Source organism: Lepidochelys kempii, chromosome 20 (genome assembly GCF_965140285.1).
Source record: "Lepidochelys kempii isolate rLepKem1 chromosome 20, rLepKem1.hap1, whole genome shotgun sequence".
Classification (NCBI taxonomy): Eukaryota; Metazoa; Chordata; order Testudines; family Cheloniidae; genus Lepidochelys; species Lepidochelys kempii.
This window is the reverse complement of record NC_136399.1, coordinates 6,213,990-6,232,142: the sequence shown is the minus strand read 5'-3', so window position 1 is coordinate 6,232,142 and position 18,153 is coordinate 6,213,990. Positions and strand designations below refer to the sequence as shown.

The 18,153-nt window shown below is 56.6% G+C and overlaps 1 protein-coding gene across 1 annotated transcript in view; it reads right to left on the bottom strand.

Annotated features, from left to right (window-relative positions):
- RARG (retinoic acid receptor gamma) overlaps positions 1–17,918 on the bottom strand; it is a 31,681-nt gene extending 13,763 nt beyond the window's left edge. Inside the window, 1 exon segment of the mRNA XM_073318692.2 lies at positions 17,519–17,918. Within this exon segment, the coding sequence (XP_073174793.1) occupies positions 17,519–17,669 (151 nt within the window). The 5' untranslated portion in view covers positions 17,670–17,918.
- Between the last annotated feature and the right edge of the window lie 235 nt (positions 17,919–18,153).

Sequence of the window (18,153 nt, the reverse complement as noted above, 5' to 3'; positions counted from 1 at the left end):
TGTTACCAGAGCCGTGTAACCTAATCCCCCTTCCCCCAGGCCCACAGCACGAGGAGGGGCGCAGGGGGATGGAGGGGGCACACCCATACCCCAGGGGGACTGCGGGCTTATCCCTCCACAGAGGGCCGGGCATCATGTGTCCCGCCTCTTGCCTTTTGGCTGTTTTATCCCCACCCTACCCCTTGGAAGGGCAGCTGAGTCCCAGAAACCCCATCAGCCCAGGTGGAGCCCCGCAATGGAACGGGGAGGGGGGAGCTGGGTGCTGCCTAGGTTTGGACAGTCTCCAAAGCATCAGCTTCCCCTGTTTGCAAAGCCAGGGGGCGGGGGGCCAGCATCCCACATTCATTTTTCTTAAAAAAGGAAAACAATAGCAACCCTACAACATTGGGCCTCTGAGCAGCCCTACAATAACAAACCAGCCAGTGCAGCCCAGAGAGTCTGAGCAACCCTACAATAACAAACCAGCGTGTGGAGTCCTATGCCCCTGAGCAGCTCTAAAATAAATCAGTGTGTACGGACTTGTGCAAAGAAGCAACCCTACAACAACACACTAGTACACCCTGTCCAGCACTCACAAGAGACCCAACAATAACAAACCAGCATGGCAGAGTTTGCAACTTCCAAGCAATCTTTCTTCTCTCTGGGTTTTGGGGGGTGAGGGGGTTCTATAAAATTTAAGTTTAAGTTGCCAGGCCTTCAAGTTATATCAATAACCTTCCAAACACGACCACAAGCATGGCCTGAGTCTGCAACCAGCCAGCCAAAAGCAGTAACTCAAACTGCTCCCTTTTGATGTGATGTTAACTCTGGAACTTAATGATGAAACAGACCGAGAAATACCACAGGTGCAAAGTTTCCAGGCAACTACCAGAGTTCAGCAGCATCCCACAGGATACCTGAAAACCAGGAACTTTCTAGGGGAGACATTTTAAACTGGTAGCGTATTTCATTCACTGCTTTGCTCCTCTTGTGCAAATTGTGGCCTGAGTGGCCACTAGCCCCTATATAGTATGAGAGAGGAGCAGAGCTGTCCATGTGTGCAATGCTGCCCTCTACTGAACACAATCGGAACTGTCCAGCTGTGTGCCATAGGCCCTGTACTGTTAGCGGCTAAGGGGGGACGCTCCTGTAGCTCAAGCAGTAGAAGCCAGGGTTATACTAGAACAGGATTAGGTTCTTTCCCTGAGGCTGTAGCCTCTCCCTGAGGTCTTTAGTGGTAAATCAGGCTACAAGGTGAGCCCTCTAGAGAGGAGGGTTTTCCACTGGGCACTGTTCAGCCCACCCAGGAAAAGGGTGGGAATCGGGGAAGCAGCCACAAGCAACGGGACTGAGCCCAGAACACCTAGGTCCTGCTGCTGACCTGGTGTCCACACATCTTTCCAGTCTCATCCTGAAACGCTCAGAGATACACACCCCAGACATTTGCTTCTGGCTGAAAGATGGGACCCTCACCCACACCCCCTTCCCCAGGCTCCCTCCTCAGTACCCTGCCCCGTCAATGGGCACTACCCTACTTCCACTCTGCACCCTCTCCAGCTGCCTTCCTTGGCTACAGCCCCCTGCTCAGATCCTTTCCCCCTCCCTGGATACCAGCTCCCCCTCTACCACCTGCCTAATTCCCCCTGCTCCCAGGATGCTGGCTCTGGCTCTTCCCCAGCTCCCCACCCAACACCCCAGACACGGCCCTTGCCCAGCGCTGGGAGCATACAGCCGGGCTAGAGACGGTGGTAGGTGGCACATAGACTACTGGGATCCTCTCTTCTATCGCCACCACCCACAGCAGGGTGCAGGCTCAAGGGGCATGTCCTCGCTTGCCTCACTTCTCCCAGCCCCATTTAGTGCTGGCAGAAAGGCAGCGCTGCCCCCAAGCTGGGCCCTGCTCCGTGCTGGTCCCATGCAGGGCACAGATTGCATGGGCAGGGGAGCAGCATCCTCTGCCCGCCCTTGCTGCCCAACAACCGTTGCAAGCTCAGGCAGAAATCCTCAGCGGCCAGGAATCGGAGATGGCAAAGCAACACTCCAGCACCACCACTGCCACTGGCGACCCTGTGCAGTGCACACAGCACCTTGCACACCAGGGCCCCGATCACAGCAGGGGCCTCTCGGCATGACTGTAGCAGCGGTTATAATACTGGGGTGTGGATCTCAGGGCCTCGCTGATCAGCTTCCCAATGCGAGAGAAAGCAGTAGCACAGAGGACTAGGTAGTTTACTTAGTGCATCTTGCATACGGTCCCTTCGCCAGACCTGGAACAGAGGCGGTCACAAACGGCACACAGGCAGCCCCCTCTGTAATAAATCTGAACCCCAACCCCAAAGCCCAGTTCCCAGGGAGCAAGACTCCCTCAAGAATAATTAACCCTGGTTGGAGAGATTAGGGCAGGGAGCAAACCCGGCCACAGCTAAAGTTTACTAAGGAAGGGGGCCTAGATGGAGGGTTTCTATGGGCTCCTGGATGTCATGGTGGCAACCCCAGCCCCTCTAAATCCCACTTGCTCTCCTGCCCCCCATGCATGTGCGCAGTTCACAGGGAATGACACATGGAGGCAGAAACATCAGCCCCTCCCACATACACACAAACAATATTTCCATTAAGTGTGGAGCACTAGCCCCCAACACCACCCCAGTGCTGCCGTCCCTGGGCACCGCTGAGCCTGGCATAGCGCAGAGAGCAGACCCAACTGCAGGGTGTGGGGTTCTGCCTCTGCCATCTGTGGCCAGGGGGCAGCCCCCTTGCACCCTGGGTGCAAACTGTCTCTTGCTGCTTGCAACAGCTCTCTGGGAGATGCATGTCCATCCTCCAACAAACTAAACAATAGGGCATCTCTTCCAAGGCAGAGCACTGCCCGCAGGCTAAGAACTAGCATGACTATGCAACAGCACCACCTGGTGACTCCCACCATAACATAAATAAGAAACAGGCCTCAGTTTCACAGGCCATCCAAGCTGCCATCACTCGCTTCTCCACCAGGCTTCCTTTCTGCCCCAACTTCTGCCAAACAGAATTAGAGCCTCCAGCCAAAACCTCAGCTCTGAACCCCCAAAGATCCACGGGGGTTCAGATCTAGGGGCAAAGCTGGTGGCTGGCCCCGCGGACTAGTTACCTGCAAGCACTCCGGGTCCCACACTCCATGCCCCTCTCCTGCACCCCTTGCACCCCAGATCTCACCCGGGGGAGCATCTAGCCTTTTGCTCTGGCTGATGCATGGGGGAGCTCCTGACTCCATGCATCCCTGTCCCTTCCCCCACAAGGGAGACAACCTCATCTCCATGACAGACAGGCCAAGTGGACGATTAGAGGCTCATGAATCTTAACCCTCTGCATTTTTTCCCTTCTTTACAATAAGACAATAGGGGATTTGAGACCTCTCCCTGTGCCTCCCCTCCCGCCTGGGAGATCAGCAGAGAGACAAAGGAGGGGAGGGTAAGGTGATTATATCTCAATTGCAGGCTCTTATTTACCTGAAAGTAACCCATAAACACACAGGGAGGCGCCTTTGAAAGGCATGGGAATGCTGTGTGTATCTCTACATCAGCGGAGTTGATTGTGAGTCTGCAAGAGAGTGTGCCTGTGTGGATTGTGTTTGTGTGGGTGCAGAAATGGGAGCGCATGTGTGCGCTTGATTGTGTGTTTCAGAGTAACAGCCGTGTTAGTCTGTATTCGCAAAAAGAAAAGGAGGACTTGTGGCACCTTAGAGACTAACCAATTTATTAGAGCATAAGCTTTCGTGAGCTACAGCTCACTTCTTCAGATTGTGTGTGTATGCTCAACCCCTGGTGAGCATGTTTGGCTTTAATTCTGGGGGCGCAGTCCCCGGTGAGCACGTCTTGATTTGATTCTGGGTGTGCACGCTCCCGGTGAGTGCTTACATGCATGTATCACCCACTTTATAGGAACATCTCAGGGCTGCTGCAGGACTCCTGCCCCTTGCTCCCTGCCGGGATAGGCTGCTCACCCCCTTTAGAGCTTCCTCTCCCCCACCAGCAGCCCCATCCCCCAGAGATCTGTCTCCATGGGACAGGGAAGGCCCCTCCCTTACCAGCATCTGACCCATGGGAGCCAACTGCCTAGACACCCAACCCATGCAATATTCCAGAAGCCTCCCGCGGGCCCCTGGGGCAGGGACAGTGCTCAGCTGACCCCAGGAATTAGAGTGCTGGAGAGAAGGTGCCTTGGGGTCCGGGTAGGGTTAGACAGCAGTTCCCAAGCTACATGGGGGGCAAAGGGAGTGGGGAAATCCGATGTGGACTGGATCTTGCCCCAGGGACCAATCCCACTCCATCACACTCAGCCCGAGGCCCATGCAGGACTGGGTCAGGCCCCCCCTTCCCCGCCCCTTCCCCCGGTCTTGCTATGGAGCCTGGGGTCTGAGAGCTGGGACTGCACTGGCCATGTGGCTTCCAGTGGGTCCAAGGTTAAGCTGCAGACATGGGTCACCAACCCATGGATCAGAGCCCTCCTGCCCCCAGCTGCCATCTCTTGATAAGCATGCAAGAGCTGGGCGTGGGGCTGGGCTCCTAGTGATCATTACAGGCCCCAGCCCTTGAAGGGGCATGTGTGTGGAGGAGGCCTGGTCCCCCACCCCAGGGGTGGGTTCAAAGCCACCGTTCGTTGTGTTGCCCTGGCCCCCATCCTCTGGCTGGGACACCAGCACCAGGAGGCAGGTCTCTGGGAAGCAGGGGGCCCAGTGCTGTGACAGGGTCCTGCTGAAAGGTGCTGGGGAAAGGCCTTACCCCCCAGGGACACAGCTGGATTCTGAGGGGGCCCCCTGAGGCAATGAGTCTATCCTGTCCTTGCCCCCAAATCCATTCCCACAAACCATCCCGAATCAGCCTCGTCTGCCCAGCCCCATGATCCATCAGAGCTGGCAGAGATACCCAGGCCTGGCTGTGGGCAAGAGAGAGGGCTGGTCCCCAGGGAGGGGGGCACCCTTCTGGAAATCCAGCCTAGGAGCTCCCTAATCCCTTCCCCAGTACTGTCCCCCTGCATACCGGTCCCCCCAAAATACCATCCCCCCGACACAGCTCCCCTGGATATTGCTCCTCCCGGATATCACTCCTCAGTACCGCTCTCCTGCATACCAGTCCCCGCAAAATACTGTCCCCCGGCACAGCTCCCCCCAGATATCACCTCCCAGTACCACCCCCTGCATACCTGTTCCCCCCAAAATACCATCCCCTGACACAGCTCTGCTCCTCCCAGATACTTCCCCCCAGACACTGCTCTCAAAATAAACCCCTCCCTCAGCAGGCTTGGCAAAACCGGGCTCACCCATTTCATCAACAAGAACTGAGCCACAAAATTCCTGGCCTCCTGATTGCATTTTACAGCCTCCTTCCTTCCTGCCTGGAGCAGCAGAGTGGTGGGAGAGGGTGCGTGTGAGGCAGAAAGAAAGAAAGAAAGAAAGTGTGATGGAGAGAGAGAGGGAAATATCTTTCCAACTGGTTGCTCGGGGGAGCCCTCCTAAATCAGGGTGATGCTCAAACCCCACAAACCACAGCCAGGGGCCCCCAACTGCCCTGTGGCTGCAGCCCCGAAGCCAGGCTGACAAGGCTCCAGCATCATTAGCAGAGATAAACCCGGAGCCCTGCAACAGGTGGGAGCAGAGGGGAGGAAATAAATCCAGTGTCAGGACAGTTCATGCTGTGCCCAGGGCCTCCCACCGCAGAGGAGAGGGGAAGAGCCGGGCGGGTCATAAATCCCCCCTGCACCGCCAGCCATCTGATGTTCTGCCCTGTGCCTTTCAGCACCGGACGAACAAACCCACACGTGTTCCCAGCCCTTGCTGGGGACCACTCTGCCTCCAAGCAGGTGGAATAGGGCTGCCAGCTCAGGGGCTAGAGATGTGGGGGCAGGATCCCCACTACTTGTGGGACTCCCAGTCCACCAGACTCACAGCACCGAGAAGTAGCAGGTGGCTGCTGGGTTCTAATCCTGGGCTTGGGTGCGGAGTGTGGCCTAGTGGACTCCTGGATTCTAACCAAAGATCTTGGGGGAGAGCATGGCCTAGTATGTGGAGCCCAAGGCTGGGCTCCAGGACTCCTGGGTTCTAATCCTGGATTTGGGTGAGGCGTGTGGCAATGGAGAACACAGTTGGGGCTTGTGAATCTAGGCAAGTGCGTCTTCTAAGTAAAGCAGGGGCCAAGGAATAAAGACTTCCAGGCTCTAGTCTGAGCTCTCGGAGGCAGTATGGTGGTTAAAGAACCCAGGAGTCCTGACTCACTCTATTTCCAGCTGTCATTGATTCTCGGTGTGATCCTAGGCAAACCACTACATCCCCGAAGTATAATACGATTAACGTGAAGTTCTCTGCCAGTGTTTGTTATTAGATAGAGTCAAAACTACACCCACTTATCCAAAGACACCCCTTCCCCCAAATGCGGGGAGCAGGGACCATCACTGATTCCACAGGACATTCCTCCCAGAGGACCCATTACAAACACGAGCAGTCCTTAGACGCAGCTGCCTCTGGGGAGGAACAAAGCAGCCGGTTAGCAGTGCTGCGTGATGGTTTTAGTGAGGGACCGTGCAGGAGAATCTCTTCTCATTGGAGTGGTTGCCCAAGCGGGGATCTGGTCACCAAGCCCTTGGATTAAGACCCCTCATCTCAGGGGCAGGACACAGGGGAGATTTTAATAAGCAATGCCCAGACGCTGGGAGACTCGCTCTGACCCGTGTGTATGTTATACCTTGCGGTGCTGGAAAAGGAGCATCTCTTCCTGCAGCCGGCACCACGCATCCCGCCACGCTGGCTGGCGGGGGCGGGCCGTTTCCTTCAGCTATTTATTGCTATTTACCAAAGGCAACTTTGGTCTATAAAGAAAGCCCCAGCGATCCTGCTGCCGCTGACATAAATGGGGAAAAGTCCAGGAGGGGAAGAGAGGTATGTATGTGGAGGGAGGAGAAAGAGACAGTTGGGTGCATATGAAGATAGATAGATAGATAGATAGAAGACTTGCAAGCAGCAGTCTGAGCCCATACAGTTGCTGTTATGTTAATTTCAAATCCAAGGCCTTGTCTACAGGGCAAAACAGCATCAGATTAAAAGATGCGAATTGAAACCGATTTAGGCTTTGTCTACACAAGAGATTTTTTCAGTATGACTGAAGGCACCGGTAAAGCTACCCTGGTCTAGCACCCCCCTCCCCCCACCCCTGAGGCACTCCTGGCCTCCATCCGCACTAGGAAGTTGTAGTGGTTGAACCTTACCGATCTAGTTAAAGCAGTGTAACCACACACAGACACAGTTACTGGGCTGGCACAATTATCCCAGTACAAATGGATCTGTGCCGGTGTAGCTCATTCCCAGATGGGAAGGGAATATATACCAGTATAACTGCATCCACCTGAGGGCTTATATCAGTATCACGATCCGTGAAAAATCAGCCCCCCCAACCAACACAGTTATATGGGTACAAACACGGTGTACCAAGCAGGCATCCACCCAGCCAGATAGACGGATTTGATACAGCTGGTGTATCTTTCCTGTGTAGACAAGGTCTCAGATTAAGAGCAGTTTACTGTGGTTTAACTTAAATAGGTTCAAAACCAAAAACATGGGAAGTTATGAGATAAGCTAAGGGATGGGGGCACGTGGGGGGAATTGAAACCACTATAGTTATCCCAGTCTAACATCCGATATAGCTTATGTCACTTTGGAAGTGATTTAAACTGAGTCAGAGAAAAGCCACTCTTATTCTGGACTAAGGTTACGTCTACACTACGGGCGGTCCAGTGGCCCAGCTGCAGCGATGCTGCTGCAGCCCCACAGCGTTAATGCTTCCCACATCAACAGGAGGGGTTCATCCGTTGATGGAGGCAACCCGCTTCCCTGAGTGATGGAGGGTTGCCAAACCTCCAGGATTGTCCCGGAGTCTCCAGGAATTAAAGGTGAATCTTTCATTTAAAGATTATGTCATGTGATGAAACCTCCAGGAATACATCCAACCAAAATTGGCAACCCTAAACTCCCTGCGCTGCAGTGGCTAGATCGACAGAAGAATTCTCCCATCACCCATGCTGTATCTTCCCCCCGGGACCAGGCTGACTTAACTACAGGCTCCGGGGGGTGAAGTTTTTCATAGTGGGCACTGTAGCTAGGTCGATCTACAGTTCAAAGGTAGACCAGACCTAAGAGTGTCCACATAGGAGGTTAAACTGGGGTAGCCAGAGCCCTTTATCCCAGGATGATGATATCAGTATAACTTCCCATGTGGACAAGCAGTTCGTTCCTTGATGGGGAATAAACAAAAATCAAGTAGCGGTGTCTCTCCTCTAGGGCTTCCAGGCCCAACGTAAGGTGCTAGGCTCCTGCTTCCCGGATGGACAACAGAGCTTTGCATTTCTATGGAGACTCTTAGCAACCCTTTATCATCTCCTCAGCCCCCAGAAGCAGTATCCTAGAGACTTTCAGCTATTGGAGGGGAGAAGGATCCTGATCTGAATTAAATTAGCTGTTACCACTTAAGAAAGAGACCAGGTAGTCCTCATGGATAGTTCTCTGAAAATATTGGCTCAATGTGAAGCAGCAGCCAAAAAAGCCAACAATGGTAGGAACCATTAGGAAAGGGATAGAGAAAATATCGTATTGCCACTATATAAATCCCTGGTGCACCCGCATCTTGAATACTGTGTGCAGTGCTGATCACCCCATCTCAAAAAAGGTATACTAGAATTGGGAAAAGTACAGAGCAGGCCAACAAAAATGATTAGGGGGATGGAACAGCTTCTATATGAGGAAAGATTTTAAAAAATTGGATTGTTCAACTTGGAAGAGAGATGACTAAGGGGGGATGTGATAATGGGCTATAAAATCATGAACAGTGTGGAGAAAGTGAATAAGGAAGTGGTATCTACCCCTCCACATAATTTTATTGGCTGATCCCTGTTTTTTGTGTTAATAGGCAGCAGGTTGCAGAAAAACATAAGGAAGAACTTCTTCACACAATGCACAGTTAACCTGTGGAACTCATTGCCAGGGGATGTTGTAAAGACCAAAAGTATAAATGGGTTCAAAAAAGAATTAGCTACGTGGATGGAGGATGGGTCCATCAATGGCTATTAGCCAAGATGGTCAGGCTCAAAATCCCTTGATCAGGGTGTCCCTATACCTGTTTGCCAGATGCTAGGACTGGACAACAGATGGATCACTTGATACTGTCCTGTGCTGTTCAGTCCCTCTGAAGCATCTGGCTCTGGCCACTGTGGATACTGGGCTAGATGGACCATTGCTCTGGCCCAGTATGGCTGTTCTTATGTGCTTATGAATGACCCAGCCCAGTGAGGTGTAATGGCGACCACAATGTGACTTGTGCTCCATTCCAGGGGCATCTGCCTGGATCCTGGATACCTTTTAGGGCATCAGTCCTAGATGGGACTCTGCTGTGAGGAGTATAAAGAGGATTTTGTACTGAGGCGGCTGGACGCAGATAGGATCCTGGCGTTGTCTCTGGGTCTGTCTACATGGCAGCTGCTACAGCCACGCCACTGCCGATGGGCCACTTAAGCACACAGAATCACAGAAGGTCAGGGTTGGAAGGGACCTCAGGAGGTCATCTAATCCAACCCCCTGCTCAAAGCAGGACCAATCCCCAATTTTTGGCCCAGATCACTAAATGGCCCCTCAAGGATTGAACTCAGAACGCTGGATTTAGCAGGCCAATGCTCAAACCACTGAGCTATCCCTCCCCCCATGATGTAGACACTTCCTACTTTGTTAGGTTGATTGAACTACAGCACTTAGGCCATGAAATTCTTCACCGTCCTGAGCGATGTAGCTAGCTAGGTCGACCAAATGTTCAAGCATAGACCAGGCCTCTGGCTCGCTAGCTCCCAGCCTGGGCTAGGTCTTCACCAGGTCACGTCTACACTGGGGCTTTGGCTGGCATAGAAATGCCATTAAAAATCACCCCCTCTCCAATACTGCTGCACCAGCAAAGGGTTCCGGTCAGAGCTGGCCCTGGGCTGCTCCATGGCTCCCCACGGTCTCCCTGAGACATTGCCTTCACCCGGTGGCGTGTAACTGCATGTGGGCCACGAAGCTGGCTGCTACTGGGGCATCTGCCTCTGTGTTTTCAATCCAAACCGCTCTGGTACAGGATGGAAGATGCTCTCATCCCCCCCAGGATCGTTCCTGTGTCTGCAGCAGCTGGATAAAAGGACTGGTTGCTGTTCAAACACCATGGTGGTGGTTAAAGCAGGGCCAGGCAATGTCAGGGAGTCAAAGCGTGGAGCAGGGCTTTGCATTCCCGTCAGGTGGCTGCCGCATGCCAGCAGGTGCAGCGAGCAGCAACCTGCCAGAGTGATTAATAACACTGATCCTTTGCCCTTTGATCTGAAAGCGTTCCGCGGACACTTGTTAATTAAGCTTCCGGGAGGCAGAGCGGGGGTTTCGTACACGAGGAAACTGAGGCACAGCGCGGGGAACTGACTGGCTTAAGATCACATGGCTAATTCCTGGAGCAACCGGGAAGAGAATCCAGGAGGCCTGACTCCCTTCCCCTGCTCTATCCACTAGATATCACTCCTCCCAGAGCTGGGGAGGGAACCCAGGAGCCCTGCCTCCCAATGTCTGCGCTCACTGAGCCAAGAGGGGAAAGGCCAGGGGAGTGTTCATGGTGGTTCTGGTGGAGCTCAGAGCTCTGCCAACCAGCCTAATTGTCAGATGCAAAACCAGATCCAGGCAAAGGCTTAGGTGGGGCAAAACCATGGGGGTAAAGCAGAGGCAGTGCTGCCTAATGGCTATGGCCTTAGACTGGGACTCAGGCTAGACCTGGGTTCTAGTCCCAGCTCTGCTGTGTGACCTTGAGTAAGTCACTTCCCTGTGCCTCGGTTTCCACAGCTATACAATGGGGATAATACACTGACCTCCTTTGTGAAACAGTTTAAAAGCTGTTTATTCTGCTGCTCTGGATGATCAAAGTGCCAGCCCTGGATTTGGCCCAAGCAACAGTGTGGATGGCAGAGAGGTGCCCGCTGCACCCCACCAGCTCCCATTACATGGAGGGGGGCAATCCTGTCTCATACACCCCATTATATTTCAACCTCTCTCCCCACACACAGGCTCAGCTCTGGGGCCCTCTCTGGTCTCTGCCCCTGGCACTGCAAGGGGCTCAGCGATGGCATGGGCACCCAGACAGCACTCTCTCAATTGCACCTCCTCACCCTACAGAGTGAGAGCCGACCCCTGCCCCCAAAGAGTTGACAGTCTAGACAGAGGGTGGAAACTGAGGCACAGAGACTTGACCAAGGTCAGTGGCAGAGCTGGGAATGGAATCCTAGTGCCCTGAATCACTCCTGCTGTACTCTCCTCCTAGAGAGCAGGTGGCCAAGACCCAAGGTCTGTATCTGTAACTGACCTAACACTGCCAGGGGCTTTGTTTCCCCTTTGCGGGGAGTAAGGACTTTGGGATCTAGGAGCAGAGAAGAGCCCCTTGGTGGTGTCTAGTGCAGCCCTCCCAGCCAGGGCAGGGTGGGTCCCTACTACATCGCTTTGACCTAAAGCACCTGGGCTCCTGGCCCTTCCCCTGGAGGGACAACGTGCCTGTCAGATCCATCCAGCTCCTGGCCCCAGTGCAATGGGGCTCCTAGCCTTTCCCCTGGGGGAGAGTCGCTCTCTGGCTGGATCGGTCCTCCTGCCACAATGTTTTTCCACTTTTCCTAATCCCACCCCCTGTAACGCATCCCTCTGCCCCTTGGCATTCACCCACCTCCGCCTACCCCACACATCCAGCTCCCTCTCTCTCCCCTCATTGCATGTCCATCCCTTTGGCCCCAGGATCCAGGGCTGAATGCAACATTTCTCTCCCCCCTGCCCCCCCCATCAGCTTTCCTCCCCTCCTGCCCCTGCCCTTCCCCAACCCCCATCCCAGCGCTTCCTCCCCATCCATTGGGTGAGAGAGAAAAAGGGGCCCAGCTCCTGGCTTCTTATCAGATCTGGAGCCTGCTGGTAACTTTACAAGAGGCTGGGACAGGCTCCTGGCCCGCTGAGGCCACCAGCTATCGGGCCTGTCATTTCCTGGAGAGAATCACATTACAACCCTAACTTAATCCCTTCCTAATAGCTTCTGTACACAACACGCCAACCCTCCCAGGAGCCCTGGGGTGGGGGTGTTACTTTGGGGAAGGGGTGGATTGAACCACCCCACCTGCACCCCTAAATCCTCAACCCCAGAGGGAGAATGCTGGGCGCTCCACTCCCCTGGGGATGCGTGTGGGATGGAGGGACACGCAGACGGAGGGACAGATCCGTGGAGCCTGTCACCCCATTCCCTGGCAATCTGACAGCCCCACCTGCAGACCCAGCGCCGGGAGCCAGGAAGGGCCCAGGCCCCGCGCATCCTGGGGCATAGCACTCAGAGGCAGCCACAGCTGCTGCGGCCCCAGGCTGTTTTACACGGGGCTGCCCGGGGAGGCGCCGACGGGCTCCCGTGATTCAATCTCCTTCCCCAGGCACCAGCTCAGGCTTGCAATCGTCTCTCTGCCAAAGCCACGTGGGCACCTGACGCACGGTACTCCCCTCCTCCCCCCCACGCCCTGCTGCCATGGCCCCGCTGCCATGGCCCCGCTGCCAGCCTGTTCCTATAATGCTGGGTCATTTCCTCTCCGTGCAGCAGGTGCCCCTCCACCACCCGCCCAGTAGCCAATCAGAGAGGGGCCGGGGGTGGCGTCACCCCAGGGCAGGGTCCCTCGCTAGCCAATTGCATCCTGCCCGCTGCCACATGCCCGCGTCAGAGCGGGCACCAGCAGGAGGGTGTAGGCAGGGGAGCCAAGCCACCGGCAGGAAACGTTCAGCACAGAAGAGGCAGCTGCCGAGCTAACTGGGGCTGAGCTCTGCAGCCGACGTAGGCCCCAGCTGGCCAGGGTGGGCTGGAGGGGGAAGGACTGCAGGTGCTGTGCCCAGCTCGGCCCTGCCCTGTCTCTGCTCCCCCTTTGCTTCACCCCAGCTCAGCCTTGTAGCTACCCCTCCCCGCATGCTGCAACCTGGCTCAGCTGCCTGGCATCCCCTCCTCCTTCAGCCCTGCACTGCTTTCCCATCCCAGCACCACCTTCCACAGCTCTGAACCCTCTAGGAGGAGCAGCCAGTGACTCACCCCATAGGATCCCCCCACTACTTAGCAGCCCCCGCCGCCCATGGCTTTTCCAGCCACCCCACTTGCGCGGCACCCGCCCTGCATCTCTCACCCCTTGCACCAACAGGCGCTAGCCCCAGCATCCTCACCCCTTGAGTCTCCAAAGAGCCAAATGCCCCCAGAGACTTGGAGGAGCACACTGGAAGGGGTCATGGCCCACTCCGCCCCACGGCTCCTGGGGTGTGGGGCATTCGGTTCTCAGTTGTTGGGGGAATCCTTTGGGGGCCATCCCGGAGGGTCAGATGGGAATTTGGGCTGCCCCAGGCCGGCCTGTTCAGGCCTTGGCCTCTCTGCCCACCAGCAGGGCTGCTTAATGCCAGTCGCTATGATGGTGTTGGTAGCCAGGGGCCTTGCGTGTGCGGCTCTGGGCTGTGAATCCCCCTGCAAAGCTCGTCTTCCACAGGACACCAACCCACCTTGCTTGCCCCGCTCCTGGACTAGCTGGAGGCATGGCAGGCAGAAGGGCAGGGGCAGTCTTGCCCTCCAGCAAGAGAACATTTAGGGGCACACACCACTGGGGACCAGTTATCTTATCTGGGCTCATTTGTGGTCCCACAGCTCTACCTGGCAGCCAGGACACCCCATGCTCACAGGAGGCTGCAAAGCTCTTGACTGGTATCTGCCAGGACCATGCCAGGATCAGCGGCAATCCACGGCCCTATTGAACCCTTTAATACAAGGTCCCTGGGCAGCCTCCTGAGGGAGATGTCATGGGGTCAGCTCTCCCGCAAGCCTGGTGCTGATGGCCCAGCCCACTTGCTCTTGCTGGGCCCAGCCAAGGTTCCTACTCCCAGTTCTCCCGCTGCCTGACCTGGGGCAGGAAGTTTGGTGGAGGTTGGGGGGTTTTTTTTTGTTTTTTGTTTTTTAAAGCCTAAATTGCTGAAATTGAGGAAATTCCTGCCCTCGCCTCGCACAGCTTCAAACAGGCCATTTATAACCGGCCGTAAAATGTTTGCAGCTGGGTCGCTATATAAGCCATTTGTCTCAGTAACTGCATTCCTGACACTTTACAAAGGGAGTAATCCACACACGGCCCCCCTCTCCCCCGCACACTGAGACACACACCACAGCCAAACACCCACACATGCCTGCAGCCTCAAGCAAAGACACACAGCCCAGCCGGGGGCAGGGCTCCCGGCTCACCCAGAACCGCACCTCCACCCCATGCCCAGACACACCCATGCAAACCAACACACACAAACAAATGCATGCTCCTCTGCTGTCTAGGAGACACACACTCACCCACATCCACGTCCCTGATCAATCACTACAGCAGCTCTTCCCTGCCCGGGAGGTGCCACAGGCTACCAGGCTGGGAAGCTTAGTAGCCACTGCTTTTGCCAGCCCAGCCCCAAATTCCCTCCTACTCCCTTTGACAACAGCCGCTCCGGGGCCACCCTGGTGACCTCGCTCACTGTGGTTTCCAGGACATCTGGCTCAGTGGAACAGGGGGGTTGAAGAGAACTACCCCATAAGTTGCCCTCAGGAAGACTGCTGCCAAGGTGGGGAGGGGATAGGGGCGGGAAGGCAGGGAAATCAAAATAGGACTCTTCCACCTAGGGTCTGGATAGGGGTCCTGGGGCCTGGTCACTCATCTCAGTGAGGCCACGCTGATGTAAGACCTGCACCCATGAGCCTTGTGTACCCTGCTGCCTGAGGGGTGAGGTTGGCCCCAGCTCCCCCAGTGTGCACAGAGCAGGGGCCACCCCTCTACCCAGCCTGATTCCCCCTGCTATGCCCCTTGTAGGGTGATTGGCAGCCAGGCAGAGTGGGATTTCTGATCTGGCAGCACCACAAGCCCCTCCTTCCCAGTGGGGATGACAGCAGAGGAGCCAGCCCCAAGGTGGGGACAACCCGGTTGGCCTGGCTCCACTGGGGGAGATTAGCAGCTAGGCCCTGAGCCAGAGGAGTTGCCAGCCCAGAGATGAGGACAGACAGAGGTGTGTCCTCACTCAGGAAAGGGAGGGGCGAGCAAAGAACAGTTCGGTTGGGTGGGCCAGTCCAGCGCTGCTTCTCCAAACTACCTGGGGGTCAGCTGGGGCTGGGGCTGGGGCTGGGGCAAGGAGAGGGGGGATTCTGACATTGGGTTGCCAGCTGGAACCGAGGGGCAGAGAGGTCGCTGGGGTACAGGGAGCGGTGTTAATGCAAGGGGGGGCACTCATTCCAGGCAAATGAGGAGAACATTTTAGGTGTCACACACAGCCAGTGCCAAGGAGCGACTCATTACACCCAGGATGCGGAGACCTGGGTTCTATTCCCAGCTCTGCCACTGACCCGGGGCAAGACCCTTTGCCTCAGTTTCCCTTCGTCTATGCAGACGTCAATGAGCTCTTTGGGGCAGGGATTGGCTCTGCTGCAGCACCTGGCACAAAGGGCCCCTGATTTCAGCTGAGGCATCTAGCTGCTACTATTCTAAACAACCACAGGAACATGCATGTTCCACCGGACCCCGATCCCTGGACCCCGATCCCTGATTCCCACTGTGGTGAAAGCAGATGGCTGAGGTAACAAGAAGAGAACTGGCTCTCCCAGCTGGGTGGGCACTGGGTGAGCACTCAGCCCTGGTTGTTCTCTGGGGCAGTCTGCACCAGGTCTGGACAGAACCATTCAGGCACATCTGTATGCAGCTGTCCCCCAGCATGGCTCCTGGGAGCAGGGACTGCTGGGTCATTTCCCACCCTCCTGCCATAGAGTGGGGAGGAGACCCCAAGCTGGGAGCAGGTTAATCAGCATCCCCACTACACCTGGGAGAGGTGGGGTCCCGCCCAAGCTAAAAACTCCAGGGGGATGGGTACCGTAGACTGGGAGCTGGGAGCAAATGAAGGAGAGAAAGGAAAAGCAGTCACCCTCCTCCCCCCAGGCACACACATGGGGGCCCCAATCCCCCCACAGTGTTTTGGGGTGTCTTTACCACCTGGCTCTGAATGCTAGACAGGTCCTGGCTTTGCAATGGATTCCTAGTCTAAAAAAAACTCATCTGGATGGGAACTTTGCGGGGGTGGCGTGTTAGGGATTCGGCCAGGCCTCGACCTGCTTCCCAGGCCCAGGGTGCTAAGGAAGGGTTATGTGCCACATTTTGGAGCGAGGAGTTAGCGAGAGAGGGGCAGCCTTGGCAGGAAAAAGCTTGGCAGAGCGGGGTGGGGCTGGCTCTGAAATGAAACCATTGGAAGGGGGGGGCTGAGATGGAACAGAGAAACGGTCAGATTTACTTGGGGGGGGGTGCCCCACACCATCCCTATGCCCATCTCTGCCCTGCTAGGTGCCCGGGGCTGCAGACGGGCGCTCGCCCTGCCCTACAACCGGCTGCTGAAAACAGCCTGTTCCTCAACTTGTAAACAGTAGTGGTGGCTGCCAAAGGCGGAGAGATTTGGCCGCCACTCAAAGGGAGCCTGTGGGCTGAGAGCAGCCCGGGGTCCTGGGGATGGAAGATTCCTCCCCCCCGCTGCCCCCCGGCTCCATTTACTAGTTCCACTCCCCTTCCCTGCTCCTGGCCCTGCCGGGGGGGTTACAGGTGGGGTGCAAGACGCAATGCTGTGCCCCCTATACCTCCGGCCACAGGGCTCCTCTCCCAGCACTTCTCCAATCCCTCATCCTGTTTGCACGGCTCAGTGGATCGCCGCCAAATTTCCATATTTAAAAGAAAGAAACAAAAAATTCCCTGGCTCTGGCTAGTAAGGATGGAAGAAATGACCCCTCTTGCCCTGCTCCCCGCCCCCCATTCACACCCCCACCCCCTGCTCGAGGTCCCCTGGGATTGGCTTCAAAGCGCACCCTCATCTGGTCCTCATTTTCCTGCCCTCCGGGGCTTTTCATTAACGCGCTGAAGACAAAGGGGGACTGGAAAGGGACACGCGCCCCCCCACCCCAGCCAAACAAGGCAGGGGACCCCGGGGCTCCTGGAACCGAGCCACTTTGTCCCCCGCACTGCACCCCACCCCATCAGCAGGGTAAAGCGGAGAGAGGCCATGGATGGAGGATGACGGGGGGGGGGACCCACGGGCCCCCCCCAACCCCTCTCCAAAAACGCTTCTCACCAAACTTCCCCCCCCCCCCGGCGTGAAGTTCTAAAGCAGGAAACGAGCGAAGCGAAGAGCCGGGGCTAGACCGCGGGCGCGAAGTGGGTTCTCTGCTTCCCCCCCCCCGCCCACTCGCGTAACAACCCTCCCCCCCCGCCGCACATGTATAAACCCCGCGCCCCATCCCCCGGGCAGCCCGGCCACACTGGCGCACCGAAGCGCTCAGCCACGGGCGTGCGCCCCTCCCCACGGAAACACCCACCCACGGCCCAGCCCCACGCGTGGCAACCCACCCACGGCCCCACATCAGTCAAGCCGCGGCCCACCCCACCAACCCCTCCCTTCCCCAGGGAGGGACCGGGGTCCACCTACATTGCAGGCTGGCCGGCTGGGGCCAGCCGAAGGGATCCAGCGCCCCGAAGCAGGGGCTGATGCTCGCCTTGCGCAGCATGCAGGAGCCTTGGTTGGTGACATCGAAGAGCTGCCGCGGAGCGACGGCGAACGCCTCCATGCAGTCGTACATCGCGGCGGGGAGGGGGGTGATTTGGGGGTTGAGCGGGGGTGGGGGGAGGGAATCCCTGCTGCGCCCCCCTCCCCCACAACACCACAGGGGGCGAGAGCCACACTTCGGCGGGGGGGGGGATGGATTTGGGGGCGGGGGGGGGGCGAAGGATCAACTGGGACCTCCCCAAAAGAGCCCGGCACTGGCTAATGGTGCTGCGCGGGACGCGCCTCGGGTGAGCCCCAGCGGCTAGTGCTGGGTACCTATTGGAAAAGCAAACGCCTTTGGCTGGGGGTGGGGCTTGGGACAGAGTGGGCGTGGCTAGCAAGAGGAGGGCACACCTACACACACACACGGGCTTTCGGACACACACACGTGCACAAGCTGCCCCCAGGCCTCCCCCCCCCCGTCTCTCTCTCTCTCACACACATACACAGTCACACAGTCACACATGCACACCATGGGGACCCAGCCATACAGTCTCCCACCTAGTTCCAGCCTCACA